Raw genomic sequence first — 22533 nt, forward strand, 5'->3', positions numbered from 1 at the left:
ATATCTTTTTTCTTTTACATTTAGGTGACTTCATCTTATTAATGATGATAGTGCGGCAAAGTCTGGTCTTCCACGTTGAACAGCAAAACTTTTTACTTTCTAACAACGATTTCGTAGCTGGACATAATTACTCTGTTTTCCAAGATATGGAGAAACCAAATTTTGTGAATCCTGTGAAGGATTACGTGTCTCACATACATTCATGGCTAGATGTAGCTAAGCGTGGTTTCCTGATGAGTCTCATGTGGGTGACTTTGTCGATTATGTTCTTGGCTGGAACAAAAAGAACGAATCTTTTCTCTCTTGGCTACCTCATAGGAGCGTTCATATTTCTTTGGCAAGGAAGCGATTTTTACCTAAGACCAACGAAGACTATCTTAAAGTGGTGGAACCTGCTGATTGGATATTGTGTCATCGTTATCTTCTCGAAAGCCTTACTTCAGGGTGTGGGTTGCGTTCTTATCAAAGATGTAAGTAATTCTTAAAAAACTTATTTTTATTCTATGTATCAATTTTAATTATATTTTTGTGTAAGATGCACATTAATGTATTTCTTTAACTTTAATCACATATTTTAACACACTATTATGTATACATAAAAATATATATAAATTAATATACCTTTTCTTATATTAGCTCGAACGTTCAGCATGTTGGTTGATTCAGCTGCTGGGTATCGCATGTCTGAAGAAATTCAGGAGCGCTAGTGATATAGTGTTGGATCCCACTGAGTGCAATGTTCCTCGTGAGGACATTGGCATGGTCTGGGATGGACTATGCTTTAGTTTCCTCTTGATACAGAAACGCTTTTTCAAAAGCTACTACTTTTTCCACCTAGTGGACGAGACGAAAGCTATGAGCGTTCTAGCATCTCGCGGTGCAGAATTACTCGAAGAGTTGCATCAGAAGCGGATAGACATTCAAGAAAATGTGGAGAAAACCGTCTTAGAAAAATTAAAGTTTAAGATGGATAAGATCAAGGCCAATCAGCAAAGGATAAAAAGTTATATAGAACCTCAAATTCACAAACACGGTAAGACAATCATTGAAAATATACACTACCAGTTTAGAATATAATATCTTATCGAAGCGGTTCTAAAGAAAACATAAATCTTTGAAAACAAGCGGTTATGAAGTTCTATTTAAATTAACTATTTTTTCATTACTGGTTTGGCTAAAATTTTCCTCTCTATTTTCGAGAATAATACGGTTAACACTGAATGATGTTATATATATTTATTCACATCTAAAGTAAAGATTTTTTAAAAGATGACGTTTCAATGCGCATTTAAATAAAATTTGTTGAATTTTATTGAATTTTGAGCATTTGGTTCGAATATGAGCATTGTTTTATAAAGAACAAGAATGAGTATTTTCGATACATTATTGCACAAGCTTGGTTATGCGAATCGGTACGATGTTCGAGTGTCACATATGCAAAAAAAACAGAAGGAAATTGTTGATCAAACCAATATATCTCAATTTCTTTTAAACTGTGTTATAATGTTTCTCGACATTATGCCACGTGTGAAATGTATGACATCCAATATATCTATCTTTAATGCATCAAAAAAGAGGGACAAGCGCCGTTGGCAAGAACTTCCAGTGTAAGCTCCTGCGTGTCCTCGGGTCATACGCCACCGCAGGGGTATCAGACACCTCTGGACGAGGATGATGATGAGCCGCCCCCGCTGACGCCACGGGCAGCGTCCTTGTTACAGGCACCCACACCAAATTCTGCCGTAATGACTGTCAGCCTCGAGGGCTACCTCGAACCGACTCGTATCTCATTCGGTTCGCCACCCAGTAGCGAACTAAATCCTCGGGGACCGTCACCCGATGAGACGTTTCCAGTGTTTTCACCTCCGCCATATGATCGTAGTCTCATCGATCGATCGTTCACATCCCCCATGAGGCATCGGCGTCAGTCCAGCTTGCCGATCGGGCCACCATGGATGAACGGACTGCATACTCCGCGCCAGTCGATCATCTCGACGGCTTCCCGTTCCCCGCATTCGCATCACACGTGTAATCACTCATCAAGACCAACGTTCTCGTCGGCAGTGCACTATGGTGTCCTGTACATTCGCTTCCTCACGCCTGCATATCTAGATTGTGCTACAATACACACTTTACTTTATCTGGTGGTCATCTCGTCTTAGAAGTGGTAGTGTCTTTAAGTGTTCCTTTCTTAGATGCTTATATATGAGATGTTGTACCATATGAAAAAAGTGACAACTGAAACTGTTGAAAGAAACTATTGTACATAAGTTCCTGTTCAATCAACCCATTTTGTTATTCTGCTATCTTCTTCTATCATTTTCTTTGAACTGCTTCTGAGATCAGTTAATCATTTTTTGCTTCTTTTATCATTATTCTCATATTTCATAATCCATAAAATCTACTCATTTATATCCATTTTTAATGGACCATCATATAAATCCAGTTCTTATAAAACGAGCGATTTTCTTCATATTTCTTAATGGATTATTATTTTTCAGCAGTTTTTTCGAGAAAGGAATTGAACAGTCCAATTATACGTTAATTAATGTAATATATATGTAACATAGTGTAGTATATACTCTGTATATACTGATATCGCTATTTTTTTTTAGCTTTTTATTTTTATCTTTTATATATGTATATGTTTATTAGATGAACTCTATCCAGAAACGCGGCCGTTGTACAGAATTCATACGCCGAAGACCAATAGAGAGGGTAAATGTACATTTTTTAAAGATATTCCTTAGCATTATATATCCTAGCAATTGATGTTCTCATTCCAAAATCTAACCAGTTTAATTTGTATATAAAGTGTTTGAGCTAGTACAGATTTCAGTTTCGTGTACGGTTCTGTCATGTAGTCAATCAATTAGTTGTTTAATTAATTATTGGCATTTATGCGTATATTTGTGCATTTGTAATCAAGAAAATTTAATAATTATATCATAATCATTATATATAATAATTAACATTGTTGTATAAAATTACTGTATAAAATATATTCGATGTACTTTTATTTTCTTCTAACTATGTTGTGACTGTGCATGGCTTTTGCTTATACTTATAGTATAAATAATGATTTATAAAAAATTTATAATTTTGTTTTTATACTTAGCTATCAGATCGGGCGATTACTACATGTTTGACGATTTGGGTGATGATGTTACTGACTTAATTCCTGATAGCGAAACTGAAAGGAAAGAAAAACAACGTCGCTGTGAACAAGAACAAAAGGGAAGGAGAATGACTGTTTCAGAGGTATGTAAAATTAAGAAACGTGCATAATATTAAATTACTACTTTGTCTAAAAAATTCTGATATAAACACTTGATGAGTGTGATTATTAAAAGTTTTATTATAACAATAAGGAAGATTTTTTAAATTTTACTAATCCCTAATCAAGGTATTATGGTTCATCAAGGTGTCTAATAAAATTCTAAGTATTTAATAATTAAAATTCAATTTTGTTCATATATATTTATATGAAATTATATGTTTATTATATATTTTATTTTTATTCTTATATATTATTATATATATATATATATATTTTTATACATATTTATATTTATAGGAAGACATACAAATCGATATATGCCTAACAAAATATATAATAAGATTGTCAAAAGACATTTTTAAATTTCCCTATAAGCATCTCGAATGGACTGCTACAAAGAATGATTAAATTCTTCGTGTGATGATTGCAACCAAAATCTTTCCTCATGCCTGTCATCATCAGTGCCCATATTTTCTTTTGCTCTATGATTGCATCTATCATCCCATTGGTTTTCTTTTTTTCTCTTTTTTTTCTCTTCCTCTCACTTTCCTCTTCGAGGAGGAAGCACACAACATATTCGACCGATACAACGACGCACGAAATTGATCGGTGGATGGAGGAAACCTTAAAAATTGACGCGTAAGTCTCCTTGCAGTTGATGAACACGCTGATTAAGACAGACATTGAGATTGCGACGCACGTCGCCATGTACGGAGGGACTGAAAAGGATGCCCTGAAACTTCGACGTAGAAGCGTACCTTTAACACGGAAGAAATCATCCATGTCCTATTTGAGTGCTCGCTCCGAGACCGACACTGCGATGGCGACCGATGTGAGACATCCCTTTCCCTTTAAAAGACTGCATGACCGTTGCAGACACTCACCTGTCTATATTAATTGTCTCCTTTTATCCTTGTATAATACTGTCTCCAAGGAACTGCCAAGCAGAAGATAAATCTGACTTTTGGTACAATGTGTGATTGACTCTTTCTTAAGGGAGAGTTAATTCTAAATCTGACAAAATGTGCAATATAACAATTAAATCATTACAGCTAAATCCAATTTTACTAAACTTTTAATTTATTTTGATAAACACTAAAATATTTTTCTTTTTGGTAACTCCTTATTTGGGAAAAATCAACTGCAGATTGTATCAGCTATTGCTTTCAGTGGAAATTACGTCTATATTACTTCTGTGTTCATATTTAGTGCTCGAATTCTTTTGTATGTAATATTCTCCTATTCTTATTTGGTAAAGCAATCTACTTTATTCTTCCTGCACCTATTCTGTTGAAATCTCAATTTCAGCTTTCGTGATTTACATTTACCACAATTTAATTAATAATTTTTTCACAAAATTTTAATTTTATTTATGCTTCTGTTTTTTAAAATTGCTATGCCTTTTTGAATCTCTTTTAATATAACCATAATTTAATTCAGAATATTTTGTATTTATTACATACTCTTTTTGCAATGCTCTTTTATACATATACAGGGTGTCTGACATAAGGCGAAAAACCTCTTGCCCACAGGTAGATCTCGTCAAACTGAATTAAAAAGTCCTGTACCATTTTGCAAACAACCACGTAAAATTTCGAGTAATTAAGTAAAGAAAGTTCGCTAATTCAGCGGACGCGAGGGAAGTACGAATGAATAACGTAAAAAACGCGAGCGCTGGCGTATTTCGTAGAAGAACGCGATAGCAGCGAGTATCGGATTACAGCGGCAGGCGAGACGACGCGTGGACAATAATTTCTCAGCGTCTCATTCAAGCGCTCGTGTTGCCGAGAAAGTGTTGTCGTTCTTAGAAGCGTCGCCTCGCCTGCCGCTGCCGTTTCTTATACATCACAAAAAGTCGTCTGGCTCGCCGCTGTAATCCGATACTCGCTGCTATCGCGTTCTTCTAGAAATACGCCAGCGCTCGCGTTTTTTACGTTATTCATTCGTACTTCCCTCGCGTCCGCTGAATTAGCGAACTTTCTTTACTTAATTACTCGAAATTTTACGTGGTTGTTTGCAAAATGGTACAGGACTTTTTAATTCAGTTTGACGAGATCTACTTGTGGGCGAGAGGTTTTTCGCCTTATGTCAGACACCCTGTATATAATATTTCTTATTAAACATAATCTTTATACACTATATCTCTTAAACAGTAACATAAGTTATAATATAAAAATTATTAATAGCAACATATTTTAATAACGATTATAATAACGAATGTAATAATAACGAATGAAACATTTATTTATGCAACGCTTTTAATCTTCAATATTTCTTTTCTCTCATCTGTTGGCTTCATATTGAAAACAAAACTTGTTGTCACCTGTATCGTCTCTTTACATTGTTTAATATTTTATATTGAATTTTACTTAATTCCTATATGTGTATACTGTATCTTGTAGAATTGTGGAAAGGCTATGTTGCACGTTGACGCACATAAATCTTGTATAAATACCAGCTATTATAATTTTTGTAACCACAATTATTGTACACAATAACCGCTTATTGTACATTTATTGTACAGTAAGAATATACTATAAAATATATATTAAATAATTAATTATTGCTGAAATAATACTTTCTCTTAATTAAATACTGTCAATATATTGTAAATAATAAATAATATTTTTAATATAAAAATTGAATTAAAATTTATTTATTAGGGTCCCGATCGAACAAGTCTCACTTCGGTGGAAATGGAAACAGAAGAGAAAGAAATAACAGACTTGGCTAAGTCATTAGAATCTTCAGATGCAGAAGAGGAGAGAAGAAAAGATAAAAAAAGCGACGAAGAAGAAAAGGAAGATCAGAAAAAAGTGTCGTTTTTCACATACTTTAAGTTCCTCTTGGTGATGATCAATAGTACTCTAACTTCGATGACGAAATATCTGAATCGATTCTCCCATGATTATAGATACATTCGCAAAGTTTTGGCGAAAGAAAAGAAACTCTTAAAGGTATAAATTATTATATAAAAAGTAAACACTAATTTGTTCTAATAAAATACCTTATTGTAGTATACTAATATTTTCTAATAATAATAATAATAATTGATAATTACTATGTTTAGGCGAAACCAGATTTTAGAATGGGATTGCGATTGGGAATCAATCAAATGTGGCAACCGATGCAACCTCTGATGCAGGAACGGTGAGTTTACTTCCGTCAATAATTACAATCATAAAACTGAAACGCGTTATATCTGCTAATCAAGATTAGGAAAATGTATTTATTATCACTAAGACTACATGTGAGAAAGACATCCTTGTCATCTGGAAAATACTTTTTTATATTATTTATTGCTTAACGCTGTATCCCTTTAGCTTTCAAACATGTAAATACGTAGTTGTGTAATTTATTAATAACTTGTATTGCTACTATTTTACATGTTTGTTAAATGAATCTATAATTCCATTTTTATAAAAGCTATTCTGTGTATGTAAATACATTACAAATGTTATTTTTAGTTTTTATGATATTTCACGTTTTATTTTAATATTGCTTTTCTTATAATTCTTAATACTTTATGCAAATGTACAGTATACCTATAATATTAATTAGGTGCCATAAATTATTTCTATTTATTTTTATAGTTATTTATAACAGCAAATCGTTTGTAAAATAATTATGCAGTAAGAAACTCATTTTCTGCTACTTGTTGCATACTTTCTAATTAATTGTCAAAAATATTATTAATAATTTGTACTTCTCTCTCTCTCTGTCTCTGTTTTTTTTCTCTTTTATATATACTCTTAAAATTAGTAAAACGTTTAGTATCCTATTTAAAACAATATGTAAGTAAAAAAGATAGTATGGAGGTTTAGTAAACCCGAAATGAAAAAAAGATATGTAGCTGCTAGTAGTAAATGTGCTCACTGTAAAACAGATTGACTACAAATGGCACTACAGAGGAATCATTTGATCCTGGCGAAGGTCCGAGTAAACCGCGCTCACAAGATGAAAGGTAAGGGCTTTTGTGTGTAAAATGCTTTAATAGTTGAGAATTATAATTATTATATTTGGGTAAGATAATTCCTTTACATCAAACTGATACTAATTCCACTGAAACAGTTTTATGTAGTAATTATTTACATATGATAATTTTTGCTACAATTAATTTTTTATCAGTCTTATTTATACAAGCTTGGTGTTTTCGAATTGTTTTTTAGTTAGAATATTATGTTTTCACTTGATCTAATAATTTATTTTAAGCTTAATTAAACATCTATACATATATTGGATTGAATTTTTTTAGCAAACTTTAAACGCAAAACTTTGTTATTAAAAATTAATACAAAGCTTTGCATTTAAATTTTTCTAAAAACTTCCATACGGGCTTTTCGCGCGGTCAACCCTATATAAAGTATATGTTATATTTTCTAAAAGAAAATTTATTCTGTTACTTGTTTTAACTATTTAGTGAATTAAAAATGTTTTGGTATTACAAAAAAGCAATGTATGTCTGTTTAAAAATTAAGCAAAATTTAAGAAGAAACATCTAAAAGTTGCTTGTATATCTCATGTGAGCTCGAATGTTACTTTATGGCGAAAAGCCCTAACAGGAATCATGAGAAATCATGTAGCTGAGATCGATAATGTTTCTTCTGATCGGCAGCATGATAAACAAACAAATGCATCAAAATCAATGCATAATATCAAAAAAATAAGAAGCGATTCACTGATAAACTAAATCAAATCAATCATCGTAAGGTTTTATATCAAATTAAAACCAAAGAATAATATTGTTATATAAAAACATTAAAATAAATGCAGATTCTATGCATTTATTTATTTAATATGCAAAATTCTTTTCGTTTTAATTAATCTTTCTTCCTAAAACTTTCCGTTATTATTATCTTCTTCTTTTCCATGATAATATGATTGGTAGAACTAATAATTTATTAAGATCCTAATTAGAATCCTTAGCGTTCAAAATATTGTACGAAGTAAACGTAGAAAGAGCGTGCTATTGTTTGTGTCAGGAAAGAGAGCTCGCTGGCAGTGCCGCACATCCGAATCCTGGCGCCGAGTTTGGAGCGAGGATTGGACATGTCCTCCTCCAGGTACCAAAAGTGTGTCGTGAAATCCAGGCATCTCGATGTGCTTGGCAATTTCAAATGCACTGCACGTCTGTCTTCGCATGCGACACATTAGTTAAAATCTTTTAATATCCGATTATCTACTACTTCTACTACTTCGCGCTACATTTTGTGGCAAGTTGTTTGAGCGAAAATGAATCGCTTCCTGACACGACAAAGATCATGCAAGACCAAGAAAATTTGTAATAAGCAACCTATGTGTCCCTTTAATTATCGTGCACAGTGATCGACAAAAGTAAACGGACATCCACTGTGTGGCGAACGTCTTAATGTTTCCGCATATCTTCAGTTCCATTTTCAGGTGCAACTTGGTTCCTGAACTGGGCTTTAAATGTGCTTTTGATATCAATTCCATACAGAAGAAAGATGTTCTTCCCCCTAGTTTATACATACTGTTCAGTTATGACACTTGGAATTATTCCTGTGTGTGCATAAAATACAAAAGTTACATTTTTCCAATATTTCTCTTTATGTGTATAAAGTTCTGATTAAAATTATTTTTATATTACTCCTGTTTTATATTACACACTAGAAATCTTGATGTTTTAAGTAATTTGTATTTGTTATACAAGACTCACTGTGAGTCACTCACATACACAATAGATCATCTTTCTTCTACGAATATATGTTAAACAGTTTATTTGGATTATGAGATATGATTAACGCAAGGATTTTATACATGCAGCACACTTTTCTCGCAAACTTTGGCCGCCCAGCAAGACGAAGAGGTCGGGGAACTTTCAGAGGTGGATCAACCGCCCATTATACAATTAGCAGCATCCATCTGGTTTGCAATCTTAGCGCATTCCAGTTTACTTTGTTACTTTATGGTGTTCCTTCATCAAATCAAGAACGCTTCTGTACTCTCGACGCCATTGCCGCTTATGGTGTTCTTATGGGGTTCTTTGACTATTCCACGACCCTCCAAGACATTCTGGGTGACATTAATTGCATATGTCGAGGTAAGCAACACATATAATTTATATATCTGACTATACATGTATATCAAAAGATACGAAGATTGTCGTCACCATTTTAGGCCATTGTCATAATAAAATGTATCTTCCAATTGGAAATAATCTGGAATCGGCAAGCTCCACCAAGCTCCCCATTTTACATTCCAAGAATTATGGGTATTGAAAAAAGACCCAATTATGCTCTTTGGGATTTATTACTGCTTCTTATGCTATTCTTTCATAGGTAAAATAAAAACAAATTTTAACAATATATACAATATACACTAATTTACGTCTTTATAATAAATATTTCATAAAGAATAATATATAATCAATCCATAGACTTATGTTAAAATCTTTGGGCCAATGGACGGCTGCACCTCTGAAACTACGTGGCATTGCACCTTCTCAATTAGCTGTACCGTCGAAGACGCCACCTTCAAACAAAACGCAGGAAAACTCCAGCTCGCAGAAAGATATTGAGTATGTTGCAATCATTATTAAAAATTGTTTAATATTTATGCTCTAATTATAAATATATCATTTTTTAATATGCAGTTCACATCAAGAAGTAAAAACATCTCAGGAACAATCTCTGAACTTTCCTGATGTAACTGGCGAGGAAGCCAGTACATCATCGCCAACAGATCAAAATGACACGGCCGTACAAGAAGAAGAAGAAGTGCATCATCATAGCAAGTCATTTTCTAAAACGATGAATATAACGTACGTTACTATTAATACGTATTATTTAAATGCGTATACATATATTTATTACGTTTGAGAAAAAATATTTTGTGGTATTCACTTTTAATGATTTATATAAAATACAGTAGTAAACACAATCTCTTTAAGAGATGCTAATGTCTTTAATCGCTCCAAATATATTCTTTAATTTTGCAGCGTCACCAAATATAGTGCACCAGTTAAGAACTTCTTCGAAATGATTATTATTCCTACCGGCAAGGAAACGACAAATGTTTACGCTTATATGTTCCTTTGTGATTTCTTCAACTTCCTTTTACTTATTTTTGGATTTTCCGCATTCGGAGTAAGTATCGTATTATAAAATTTACGAAAATTGATATATATTTGTATATAATATTAATATTTTTCGTATTCTCTCTTTCTAACTTTAGACTCAACAAGGCGACGGCGGTGTAGCAGCTTATTTTCAAGAAAATCGAGTTCCAATGCCTTTTCTATTAATGTTACTATTACAATTTGCTCTGATAGTAATTGACAGAGCTCTTTTCCTCAGAAAATCTATGGTGGGAAAATTAATTTTCCAATATTGCTTAGTATTTGGCGTCCACCTTTGGATGTTTTTCATTTTACCGAGCGTAACCGAAAGGTAATATATTATCTTGCTTTATCTCAGATATTTTTATTGTGTGTAATATATTTTTCTTGCAATTGCAGACAATTCAATGATAATCTTCCGCCGCAAATTTGGTACATGGTGAAATGTTTCTATCTTTTGTTAGCGGCATATCAATTGCGACAGGGATACCCAACTCGAATACTGGGTAACTTTTTATGCAAAAAATATAGCATCGTGAATTATACCTTGTTTAAAGGGTTAGTAACATTTGTTACAAAATAGTATTTTTATGTTATTTCTATATTGACACATAACATTTTTATGTTAACATAAAATATCTCGCAGATTTATGTTGATTCCTTTCCTTTTCGAACTTCGAGCGGTAATGGATTGGATTTGGACTGATACATCCATGACTATAATGGACTGGTTTAAAATGGAAGACATCTTTGCTAGTATTTATCAAATCAAGGTAAGTTGTATGCAAAACATAATATAAAAATGATACAAATAGAATTTTTTAATAAATATTTTCTTTTTGCCAATAAGTTTTGATTTATATGTATATGTCTTCAAGAAATTTTCAGATAATAATAATATTTACGTATAAAAATATCTAATTATTTTTTTAACTCCTTTTTCTCTTGATATTGAAATAAATTAAAATAATTTCTCTCATGTATATAATACATATAATGTGAAAATTGTAATATATTATTCTGTACAATTTTAGTGTATGCGAGGAGTCGAATCAGATTTTCCTCAGCCACGAGGAGCAAAGAAAAAACAAATGAGCAAGTATTTAGTAGGCGGCACTGCTCTTTTCCTCATAATCGGTTTAATCTGGTTTCCGTTGCTTCTTTTTGCACTTGGAAGTACTGTTGGTATATCAAACTTGCCTTATGATGTAACCATGAAAATACGGATTGGTCCGTATGAACCCATCTACTCAATGTCGGCGCAAGGCAGTTCCATCATGGAATATACCGAAAAACAATACAATAATTTGACAACTATAAACGTGTACACGGTAGACAGATCGGCAGTTACGTTTTTCGAAAATTATGTCTCTTCTGATGTAGCTGCAGTACAATTTAGCGGTTTCTCCAGAAATCTTTGGAGTATTTCACCACCAGACAAAACAAGGTATGTAAAGTATGGTTTGTTTCAACGAGAGCTTGGCTGTAACATGTCATGAGCACCTAACAAAACTAAAATTAGTTAATAGAAATTTTTGATTATAAAATAGAGAAATTTTCATTATTTTTCTCTTAAAATAATATTTCTTATAATGTTGATAATGTTAAATAAAACTGATGAGTTATGTATTAAAAGAAATACTTATTAAATAAAATATGTGTACATTTCATAAATATTTATTATTGCTATGTTGTCTTCTCTCTTAGATTAAAAGCAGAGCTAGCTTCCAGAAACACGAGTGTAACAATACATGTAGAATGGACAGTTTCAAGGAAAACAGATGCCAAAGATTCAAGCGGAGTTACCACAACCATTCGTGACATACAACTGCCACCTTATGTGAACAACGAGTTTAATCCTATAAGACAAAAACTAGTGGACATGCTGAACGACAATGCTAATGCAACGAATGCGACCATAGTACTGCAAAGTGCTTTTCCAAAGTTCCTCAAAGTTACAGCTAGAACCACCAATGTTGTTCCACAATTGATGCAATCATCACATTTACGTAAGCAACTGAATGCTATAAAAATAATATAAAGAGAAGTATGAGGAGACAAGAGAAGATGTCTAATTATAATGTCCTTTTAGAAATAAGCGATGATGAAGATGATGACAGTTATCTCTACAGAAACATCAGTATTCAATTATCGACGGATAAAGAATGTTGTGCTCATCAACAATGGTGGATAATTAAGGAAATATGCACGGACAATTTCTACAAGACTGTTTTGGACAAAGTGCCGTTAAACGATTGCAATTATATTATGATGTTTCTGTTCAACGACAAGGCTTTCCCCGAAAGTTTAAGCTTCATCAGCGGATTTGGGTAAGTTTAACAGTTTAAAGAAGACGATCTTTTTACATGGCAAAATTTTATGCAGAATTTTTATAATCCTATGCCTAAAAATTGTTCTAAAAATTGTTCCAAACAGAATCCTAGGATTGTATACCACGGCCGTGATAGTCATAAGCCAAATGATGCGGAAAATCGTCAGCGATATGGCTCCTAAAATCATGTTCGACGATTTACCCTACGTCGATAGAATTCTCCGTCTCTGTTTAGATATTTACCTGGTCCGCGAGAGTGGCGATTTATGTCTTGAAGAAGACTTGTTTGCCAAACTAATCTTCCTCTACAGATCACCAGAAACATTAATCAGGTTAAGCCCTAATTATTTTCAGATTAGATAATGTTATTAGTTACTAATGTAATCTTAATTTTATATGATTGGATTAGTGTGCACGTGTATGCAGGAGATAAAATTTTAAATTATAGACTTCAAAAAATAGCTTTACTAACCGATGTAAAAATTGTCAATTTGCATACGAAATGTACGAAAATTTTTACTTTTTACGAATATAACTACAATAAAATCATTTTCTTAGATGGACGAGGCCACCTGAAGAAGGAGAACGAACAGATAATGAAGATCAAGAAGAAGAGGAGGAACCAGTAGAACTAAGACGAGGAGAACATTCACATCGCGATTGAATTATAAGAAAAGTTCTTAAATAATTTTTATATTCTATGAATGTTACTATGAATATCGCAAATCTGAAAGTTTTGAAGGTAAATGTATTTTCAACATGGCCAAGGCAACATTTATAATAGCAGTAATTTCTAAAAAAATACATTAAGAAAATGTATGGAAATAGATCTTTTGTACAAGATTAATTGCCAAAAAGCTGAAAGCTTGAAAAATAATTTTAAATTTGCAAAATGAACGTTGTTAATTTATATATGCATATTGTTTTTCATGAATATCAATAATTCTTTATTGAAAGGAATTAGTCAGCTTTTTGGAACGTGTGAAGCTTTGAAGAAAGTTCAATTAATAGCTTTTTGCTGAAAATTCAGCTCTTCGACCAAAGTTCCATAATCATAAATTTTATAAAATGTCGTTCTTTATTTGTAAGAGTATAAATAATACATATAAGAATACGTATAATTCATATAATAATTATTTTAAGAATATATGTATGTAATATATGTATACTGACATAAAGGAGAAAAATATTTCCCAAAATATATAAAAAAATTTGTTTCAGTAATGTATGAATGTATGATAGAAAACTTGGAAATATCGCAGTATGATACGTAATTTTCAAAAAAAGACAGCTTTTGTCTTGTAGAACTCAGGAATTCAATATAAGATTATTTGTTGGAAAATAAAAGCTAAGAAAATAATTGTTCTTATCTCTCTCCAGATTAAATATAATAACTTATTTATATTGATTCTAAGTTTTCTCAAAGTTCTGTGCATTTGCATTATTAATCATTATTAATGTTTTTTCTCAGTTTTTGCAAAATATTTACGTTCGCATCACACATATACACGATAAAGATAAATTTTTAGAAATGGATTTGATTATCAGTAACAGTGCAATTATCTCGAAGATATGCTTTAATTGTTAAATTTTGTATGCTTATTAAAATAGATATGTTTTCTACAGATTATGCATTTAAGATGGAGTTATTTATAAAAATTAATTGCCATGTAAATATAATATGGTATTTTTGTTCTTTTTATACTTTTTTTTATAGTGTTCTTATCGCAAATAGCTTTACGAAGTTGGCTAATTTGCCAAAGACATCTTAAATATTTAATAAGAAATATATTGTAAGAAAAAGAATGTACATGTATATAGATAATATAATGTATCAACATGCATTGATGTGAGGTAGCAAATTATCCTAAATATATATATATTTATACTAAAAAGCCTGAAAACCGTTATTGTTCGATGTGTCAATGTTTTTATCATTTTTAATGAATATGAATTTAGGATATATCGATTTCGTTAATAAGTGTTTTACATAACTTCCACAATTAATGTAAAATTGCATAACTTTTGAATAAAAACACTGTGAGAAATGGGAATTTCGGACATGAAAGAAATAAATTGTTACAAGTAAATATAAATATAAATTTTGTTAAATGTTTTATTATAAGAAATACTCAAAATTTTTATTCTTAAGCTAGTGCTCGTATATTATGGCATATACTTTTATACATATAACGACATTTTAGTAAAAAAATAAGTTATTTCAATAATAGTAATATCAAGTTTTAATAAGTAAATATTTTCATTATACAATGTATTAATAGTTAAATGATAACGAATGATTACTGTTGTTTTATCATGAATACATTATATAAAACTAAATGCAAAAATATTAACTGCTTATAATTGTAATCTCTTTTGGCAGCTCTCAAACGAGGAATATTTTGCTCAGTCTTGCAATGTGCACTTCTTACAAAAGTTAAGCAACTAAAAGGCATCCTGAACATGGTTACTAATGTTTTATGCAAAAAAAACGTAATTAACTTTTTAATCCGATATTTAATATGATTCTATGTTTGTGATCATTCGTGACATTTCAATTTCAAGGCCGCATTTTCTTGTTTCAAGGATTCAAACTCCTCTAACTTATTTTGTAGATCCTCAGTTCGCACTTGCAGAGTAATCAATTCTTGTTTCAATTGCTCATTCTCCTCAATCAGAAAACTTATTCTAGCAGAATCCTTACCGGGATTGACTTCTTTAATCAGATCGTTCGTTTGATTCAGCAGATTTTTTATCAAAGTTGCTTGAGAATTTATGTGTAATTCTTGCATAGCACGTAAAATCTTTGTACTTTCTTGCTTGGTGTACGTGCTTATCAATTCTTTGATTGCTGTAAGTAAGCCAACCGGGTCTTGTTCTTGTACTGTAAAACCCGATCTTTTCACTTTATCCGGCAATCTCTCTTTCTCTTTCTTCGAATTAACAAAACCAGTCTCTCTGGAAGAATCAGAAGGACGGCTATTCTCCTTACTAGAAACATCTGAGGAATGATTATTGGAAGAATCAGGGGAACATCTATTCTCTTTAATAGAAGTATTTAGCAAATGAGAGTTCTCCTTGTGCGATCCAGAACGCCAATTACGATCTCTGTTAACAATTTTGTTTTCAGGCACTTTAAGGTGTCTTGTTTCTTGTAATTTTATTTTGTGGTCTCCGCTGATGTTCTGCTGTTTGTTATTGTCCACTTTTACTCTCACATCCACAAGCTTTCCCTTACTTTCTACAGACTTCTCATTTTTCTCCAGTGTTTTTATACTCACGGAATGTTTTTTAACATTTCGATCAAACGGTTTCTTAGGATCTTTCAAGGAAGGATCTTTAGTACTTACGATCCTTATATCTGGTATATTGGAGATTGTTTCAATTGAACGTTCCTTATGTGCTCGCAAAGTATCGTCCCTTCTATCCTGTTCCGAAAAGTTAAGCAGTGGAGACGAAGTGGCATGTCTGGTAGTTACATGACGATCTGCTTGCTGGTGGGTCGTCTTCTTCGAGTCTTTTGGTATCAGCTCTAGTTCTTCCAAGAAGGAATCATTCATGTTGAATGTTTATATGTGGGTATGTGCAAATTGATTTCACGTTTGTAGCAAACATACCATATCAACTGTAAGAACAAGAAAAATATGAAATATTAACACTGCATTCTGCAATAAATATTCTGATGTAATAAATATCAGAAATATAAATAGATAGATAAAGAATATTTTAATTTAAGATATATAAGAATAATAACAAAATATAGCATGTATAAATTAAGCATAATATAAATTACTATTGTCGTTTTGGTTAACAGAGATTTACAAATTTACGACGCGCGATATTAGCAGTGAATTAATTTCAGAATTGAAAGTAAACGTTGAACTAACCTCACCAAGATCGTCAGAGCGAGCAAACTTGACGCACACTGTCAGTTATAGTTAGGTGCGATCAGCTGATGGTGTACCAAGCGACGATTGCTTTGTACTTTGGCGTTCGTATGATAAGGAACTGCGCAATAAAGATGTATGTACTAACCAATTATATCAGAACGTAGCACTGTTTCCAGTGACGTGAGATACCTATTGCTGGCAGAACTCTCGCGTGCTTCGTACTGCCCCAGAGTGCCCCATCTCATGTGAAGCAGTCATTATTGCAACGCCATCTCGACCGTTAGAATTCAAAACAGAGTGCAGTTAGATTTTTCTCATTGTCAACACGTGAAAAATGTAACAGCAATATCAAATCTGAGGTAATTAACGCAACGCAACGTGACGCAAGTGAACGGTTTCTTACGCTTCGATTTATACGAATAATTCTTTCTCAAAAATCGATCTCTGCATGCGATATGATAACGATAAATAAATCTTTTCGAATAATATTCAACGAAAGTCCGTACTTGTTAATTATGGAAATTTCCGTTGGATTATACAAGTGTCACCGTGCTCTGATATATTGATGATTGAGTCATCATGAGTATCATAATTCATTGTTCACGCTTGTTGCAGTGGTACCATTGACAGGAAAGGCCGTGGTATCAGTACGTCCGACAACGGCAAAAATACGTATTTACCAAGCGTTCCCCGAGTGACAGTATTAGTCTAGTCGTAGCTCTTAGCCGGCAACATGAACAGAATACTCATTCTCGCATTAAGTGTACTATTTCTCGCATTGCCACACAAGAGTTTAAGCGGATACTTGAACGTGTATCCGCGATTGAAGGAGCATCGTCTCGCCGACGGAGAGGATGCTGGTGTACCGCTCTTCCTCACGCCTTTGATAGAAAATGGAAAAATTGAGGAAGCACGAGCAAAAGCTGTTGTCCAGCACAAGGAGATGGGCGATATCAGCAGTTACTCAGGTTATCTTACGGTCAACAAAGAATACAATTCTAATCTTTTCTTCTGGTTTTTCCCAGCCATGGTAAGTGATGATCAGCAATCTTTTCACGTAATGACGAACAGCTTAATTCCCAGAAAAGTACTTAATTAGAGAAACAAAAGATTAGTCGTGCATAAATGCAGAAATATTGTTTTACAGTATCATATAATGATCTATCATGTGCTATATGCGATGTAAAGAAACCAATTTTAAGTTCTGGCTTTTCAGATTTTAAGTTTAGTTTTTATAAATTATGGATAATATTATTTTGTTATAAATTCGATTGTACGATAATATTAGAAATAATTATTTAATTATTTTTGTAGCACAATCCAAAAACCGCACCAGTAGTATTATGGCTGCAAGGTGGTCCAGGGGCAACCTCGATGTTTGGCCTTTTCATGGAAAATGGCCCGTTCATTGTAACCGCGAACAAAACTCTGAAAATGCGAAAATACTCGTGGAACATGGCACACAACTTAATCTACATTGACAACCCGGTTGGAACTGGCTACAGTTTTACCGAGAACGATAAGGGATACGCTACGAATGAAACGCACGTAGGAAGAGATATTCACACTGCTCTGGTACAATTCTTTTTATTATTCCCAGAGCTACAGAACAATGACTTCTTCGTCACTGGTGAGTCGTACGCTGGAAAATATGTGCCTGCGGTGTCTCATGCCATTAAAGATTACAATATCAAAGCGGAAACGAAAATTAACTTGAAGGGACTAGCCATTGGTAATGGGTTGTGTGATCCAGAAAACCAATTATTATATAGCGACTACTTATATCAAATCGGACTGATAGATCGAAATGGGAAAGCTCTGTTTCAACTGTACGAGAAAAAGGGCCGCGAATTTATAAAGCAAAAGAGATACATTGAGGCGTTTCAGATCTTCGATACGCTTCTCAACGGCGATTTAAACGGCTCGCCATCCTTATTTCGCAATTTAACCGGTTTCGAGTACTATTACAACTACCTGAACACAAAAGATAGCAATGATTCCGATTGGATGTCTGAGTGGATTCAACGAGTCGATGTCAGACGTGCGGTACACGTGGGCAACAACACTTTTCACGTTGAAACTCGCGATGTTGAGGAACATCTAAAAGGAGACGTTATGCAATCTATAGCAGTTCTCCTGATCGACCTCCTGAAACATTATAGAGTGCTCATTTACAACGGACAATTAGACATCATCGTTGCGTATCCGCTCACGGAAAATTATCTGCAAAAGTTACAGTGGCCCGGCGCAGACAAATATGCGAAAGCGCCAAGAAGGGTATGGCTAGTCGGAGACGAATTGGCCGGTTATACAAAGAGTGTCGACAATTTAACAGAGGCTCTCGTGCGAAATGCAGGTCACATGGTGCCATCGGATCAACCGAAATGGGCACTGGATTTAATTACGCGTTTTACACACAACAAAAAATTTTAAATACTTATGCTAGTCGTTCCATTGAAGCACGTGTGATAAAAGCTTCAAACTTTTCAAAAAAAAAAACTTATCGTGATACACATCGACATTTAATTACGCAATGATAATTATGAAATGATGACGTGATGTGCCAGTACTTAATAAAGTACTATTCTGAAGAATTTAACTGAACCAAAAATAAGTACAGTGAACTTACAATTAGTTTTGTAATAGACGAATCTCAATAAATTTATTGATAACAATTACATATGTAAGTGTGTATTGATAACAATTACAAGTATTTTCTTATTGGCATATATAAACATTATATAAACAATTTGAAATACAGATATTTATAATAAATAATCTTTTTTAAAACATTGAGTATTACGTCGTAAATGCACGTAAATATACATAATTCCGTTACAAAAAAGATGCATGTAGTTGTAATGAATAGCATAGATTATACAGTATATATGCATAAGATAATTTAGTGCTATATGTTTCTCCCTCATAAAATTATATTAATCTAATTTTAATACAAATTATAAGGCAAGAAAATGTAAGAAAAAAGTAAATTTGTAATTGTTTAAATCATTTGGTATAAATTGGTATAATGATTCTTTGGACTGCCAATTATTATATTTCATAAATTTTACTATTTAATTTAATTTAATTACATTTCACTAAGTTTAATCTAAATATGGTAATAAAAATTTATCTACTATAGAAATATTTTTGTGCCATTCGGTATGAGAAATTCCTGGTACAGTAATGATTTTTAACTTTCCTTGTTTATCTAATGTTTTTAAACCAATGGTGTCATTTTTATAAATAGATCTGTCACGCATTTCTATCACAGTCTCGTTATTATTGTAATATCCAAAGTGACTGCTTTGCCATGGAGTGACGACTCCATCATCTGGTCCTCCGATAAGTATCATACGTTTCAATTTAGTCAGGCCCTCTTTGTAGTCAGCGTTGTTGACAATGACAGCTTCGTTATTCACATATGGCAAAAATTTGCTGTACTTATAATACAATGTCTGAAACCAAAACAGGAAAAATTCGTGTCAATATATAAGATTATAGTCTGCTTGAAGAACTCAGGAAGTAATTTTAGAATTTTTGTAATACAAGTTAACGTGTGTTTATTATTCATATGCTAACCTGATGATGAGGATCATTCCAATAATTTCCAACGCTAGTATGTTGCCCAAGTCGTGAATAAAAAAGTTCGTACGCAGTCTCGCATACTAGATCTGGAAAGATTAAACGCAGGAAACGTGCTGGAAAAAAAATGTCATAATTTAAATAGAAATACTGTGCCTTCCATATTTTTTACAGAATATTATAATCTCACATACTTCCGTACTGCCCTGCTTGCGGTGAGCTCAAAGAAATAAAATTTCTCACATTATGCTCAGGAAACCTTTGCAATATCGCCCTAGCTAATAAACCACCTTGGCTATAGCCAATTAAATTAATTCCCTCGGGAAATGCAGCACCTATAGAAATAACATCAGTGCCTATTTCTTCTACCTGTTGCCACATTGGTTCTAAGCTACTCCAGCCTGCGAATCTGACAGTATTATAAACCGGAGTTCCAGGGTGCATCTATGGAAATAGGCTTTAAGTAGAAAAATCAAATTCAGCTAATTTATTGACTATAAATTATTTATAAATTATTACTGTAGTGCAGATATAAATACGCAGTCTTGATATAATGATGCCAAAATAAAAAAAAACAAAAATCATGGGAAATGATAAGATCGAATTAATGCACATTATGAATTTATTTTTATTCACTGATATGATAATACATGTTATACCCATTAAATTGATTCGCATATGTGTGATTATTTTATTACAGAATATCATAAACAATCTACGAAACAAATGCATTGTGTTCGCGCATAAAGGTCATAGTTGGTGTACAATGGCTTTTGTTCTGCTGATATCCTGGATTGTTTTGCTCCTACCTCCTGGATCCTGTTCCCAATAAGTTCCATACTGTCGCTGCCGGTGAGTATGCCATGAATAACGACCACAGCGCGATATGATTTTGCTTCATTATACAATAATAAATATATTAAAAACAGGTAAATATGTATCACAGAATTTCGGTTTATCATTGCGCCTCAACGCCGCACGGTAAACTCACAAACTGCATTTATCAGCAAAAACTGACACTGGCTGCACTGGGCTGCACTTGCTAGGGAACTAGGGAAGTGTACGTACCATATTAGTTCTGAAAAAGTCTGTTACGGGACTCCACTATCTTCTACAAAAAAAGAAAAAGAAAATGAGATGTCAGTAGTCAGTGTCAATATCATGTCAGATGCAATTTTTATTTTTCAATAGTATAGTTTGACAGCGTAAAATATACATATAAATAATAAATTCTTAAAACAATCTTTAATTCTCATAGATGAGAATCCGATACATGGATGAAAAAGTGTATATGTATATGTATGACTGCATATGCATTACACCAGTAAACCCCGTAACATATTTTTTTTGTCAAACTCGGTTCACTTATTGAAGAGAGAATTCCTTTTTGTCGATTTTCAATTTTATTCCATTGATAAGAACATAGCATTATCGATAAGTGATGCAATGTTTACCCAACTGTTCACACTTCCTTTTCTTCTGTAGGTATTGCATAAGAGACATATATATATTCTTCAGTATCTATAAAATATCTATCCTGTAACATATTATTATAACTTTTATTATAATATTGTTATATATATATATATATTTTTTAAATACATTTTATTTCAAATTTTTTATTGATTTAGTCGATACTAGATGGTAATTGCTAGTTCTTGTATTTTTTTACAGTTTACATTTGATTGTTAATCAGATAGAGAATACGTTGCATCGACGATTTCAAATTGCTTATGTTCAGTCATTAAAAATGCTCATACTTCGAAAATTCTATAAATTTGAGAACAATATAATCCTGTAAAGCAGTAGTTAAAGCAGTAGTCGGTGACGATGGATCTTAGGATAGATGAAAGGAAGGGTACTCGTGGTCAAAGGAATCCAATTGCATCACGAAGCGATGCGTTGCAGAATATAGTAGGTCGCCACCCTAATCCTTACGAGTCGCTGTATGCTAGGTAGCGGGGCACGTGGTATTTCCCGAGCTCGCTTCAGCCATACATCACTGTAGTCTGACATCGCCCCCGCTTCTCCCCAGTTCATAGACGAAACTCACGCCCTGTGTTAGGGCGACGGATGCTGGGCGCATTGTTTCGACCAGCGTCATCTATGATTATCATGGCTTTCACCCCTGAAGGAAGCAACCCTTTTGCTCCCATTTGAACTGTTATCCGAGCATTGATATACTCCTCTTGAATTCGGATATTGTCACTACTTGTTCTTGATTGTAAAATGATATTTAATAGAATTTATCGTGTGTAATAATTATATTTTAATATGAATGCCTCAATATGTTTTCAATTATGTGTGTGTTATATTAATAATAATTATATAATATTAAATTCTCTCATCTAATATAGATAAAGAGTTT

At 32.9% G+C, this 22533-nt stretch overlaps 4 protein-coding genes across 17 annotated transcripts in view; 2 read left to right on the plus strand and 2 right to left on the minus strand.

Annotated features, from left to right (window-relative positions):
* LOC105279274 (piezo-type mechanosensitive ion channel component) overlaps positions 1 to 14585 on the plus strand; it is a 29571-nt gene extending 14986 nt beyond the window's left edge. For 7 of the 13 annotated variants that reach the window (XM_026971486.1, XM_026971488.1, XM_026971487.1 and 4 more), the window contains 22 exons: positions 25 to 470; positions 637 to 1033; positions 2656 to 2718; positions 3119 to 3261; positions 3936 to 4112; positions 5944 to 6237; positions 6351 to 6430; positions 7167 to 7244; positions 8263 to 8343; positions 9065 to 9341; positions 9419 to 9579; positions 9678 to 9818; positions 9894 to 10061; positions 10239 to 10386; positions 10475 to 10689; positions 10758 to 10916; positions 11005 to 11131; positions 11393 to 11805; positions 12066 to 12367; positions 12451 to 12688; positions 12795 to 13022; positions 13249 to 14585. In XM_026971486.1, the coding sequence (XP_026827287.1) occupies positions 25 to 470; positions 637 to 1033; positions 2656 to 2718; positions 3119 to 3261; positions 3936 to 4112; positions 5944 to 6237; positions 6351 to 6430; positions 7167 to 7244; positions 8263 to 8343; positions 9065 to 9341; positions 9419 to 9579; positions 9678 to 9818; positions 9894 to 10061; positions 10239 to 10386; positions 10475 to 10689; positions 10758 to 10916; positions 11005 to 11131; positions 11393 to 11805; positions 12066 to 12367; positions 12451 to 12688; positions 12795 to 13022; positions 13249 to 13354 (4442 nt within the window). In that variant the 3' untranslated portion in view covers positions 13355 to 14585. The remainder of the gene's footprint in view (positions 1 to 24; positions 471 to 636; positions 1034 to 2655; positions 2719 to 3118; positions 3262 to 3935; positions 4113 to 5943; positions 6238 to 6350; positions 6431 to 7166; positions 7245 to 8262; positions 8344 to 9064; positions 9342 to 9418; positions 9580 to 9677; positions 9819 to 9893; positions 10062 to 10238; positions 10387 to 10474; positions 10690 to 10757; positions 10917 to 11004; positions 11132 to 11392; positions 11806 to 12065; positions 12368 to 12450; positions 12689 to 12794; positions 13023 to 13248) is intronic. The other 6 variants (XM_026971490.1, XM_026971491.1, XM_026971498.1 and 3 more) reach the window with 3 other exon arrangements.
* A 200-nt stretch (positions 14586 to 14785) lies between these two features.
* Positions 14786 to 16695, minus strand: LOC105279275. 2 transcript variants are annotated; one of them, XM_011338935.2, is made up of 2 exons: positions 16578 to 16694; positions 14786 to 16315 (listed from the first exon to the last, which is right to left on the minus strand). In XM_011338935.2, exon 2 carries the CDS (start codon positions 16248 to 16250, stop codon positions 15231 to 15233), a length of 1020 nt encoding a protein of 339 aa, XP_011337237.2. In that variant the 5' UTR covers positions 16251 to 16315; positions 16578 to 16694; the 3' UTR covers positions 14786 to 15230. The 2 variants fall into 2 exon arrangements, with proteins under 2 accessions (XP_011337237.2, XP_011337238.2); XM_011338936.2 differs by having other exon boundaries at positions 14793 to 16315; positions 16583 to 16695.
* Positions 16696 to 16796: 101 nt separating this feature from the next.
* On the plus strand, positions 16797 to 19255 carry LOC105279277 (venom serine carboxypeptidase). Its single transcript, XM_011338937.2, has 3 exons — positions 16797 to 16939; positions 17196 to 17610; positions 17895 to 19255. The coding sequence occupies exons 2-3, from the start codon at positions 17314 to 17316 to the stop codon at positions 19011 to 19013; spliced, it is 1416 nt and encodes a 471-aa protein (XP_011337239.1). The 5' UTR covers positions 16797 to 16939; positions 17196 to 17313; the 3' UTR covers positions 19014 to 19255.
* LOC105279278 (lysosomal thioesterase PPT2 homolog) lies at positions 19220 to 21195 on the minus strand. The gene is made up of 4 exons (XM_011338938.2): positions 20975 to 21195; positions 20360 to 20609; positions 20163 to 20281; positions 19220 to 20038 (listed from the first exon to the last, which is right to left on the minus strand). Exons 1-4 carry the CDS (start codon positions 21125 to 21127, stop codon positions 19685 to 19687), a joined length of 876 nt encoding a protein of 291 aa, XP_011337240.1. The 5' UTR covers positions 21128 to 21195; the 3' UTR covers positions 19220 to 19684.
* Between the last annotated feature and the right edge of the window lie 1338 nt (positions 21196 to 22533).

This window comes from Ooceraea biroi, chromosome 7, assembly GCF_003672135.1.
Source record: "Ooceraea biroi isolate clonal line C1 chromosome 7, Obir_v5.4, whole genome shotgun sequence".
Classification (NCBI taxonomy): Eukaryota; Metazoa; Arthropoda; class Insecta; order Hymenoptera; family Formicidae; genus Ooceraea; species Ooceraea biroi.

Coding starts and splice junctions, on each gene's coding strand:
- LOC105279278 (XM_011338938.2), bottom strand. CDS start 21,127: ATGATAAACCGAAATTCTGTGATACATATTTACCTGTTTTTAATATAT. Junction 20,282..20,359: donor GCAAGCAGGGCAGTACGGAA/GTATGTGAGATT, acceptor TTTTTTTTCCAG/CACGTTTCCTGCGTTTAATC. Junction 20,039..20,162: donor GGAATGATCCTCATCATCAG/GTTAGCATATGA, acceptor TTTTGGTTTCAG/ACATTGTATTATAAGTACAG.
- LOC105279277 (XM_011338937.2), top strand. CDS start 17,314: ATGAACAGAATACTCATTCTCGCATTAAGTGTACTATTTCTCGCATTG. Junction 17,611..17,894: donor TCTGGTTTTTCCCAGCCATG/GTAAGTGATGAT, acceptor TTATTTTTGTAG/CACAATCCAAAAACCGCACC.
- LOC105279275 (XM_011338935.2), bottom strand. CDS start 16,250: ATGAATGATTCCTTCTTGGAAGAACTAGAGCTGATACCAAAAGACTCG.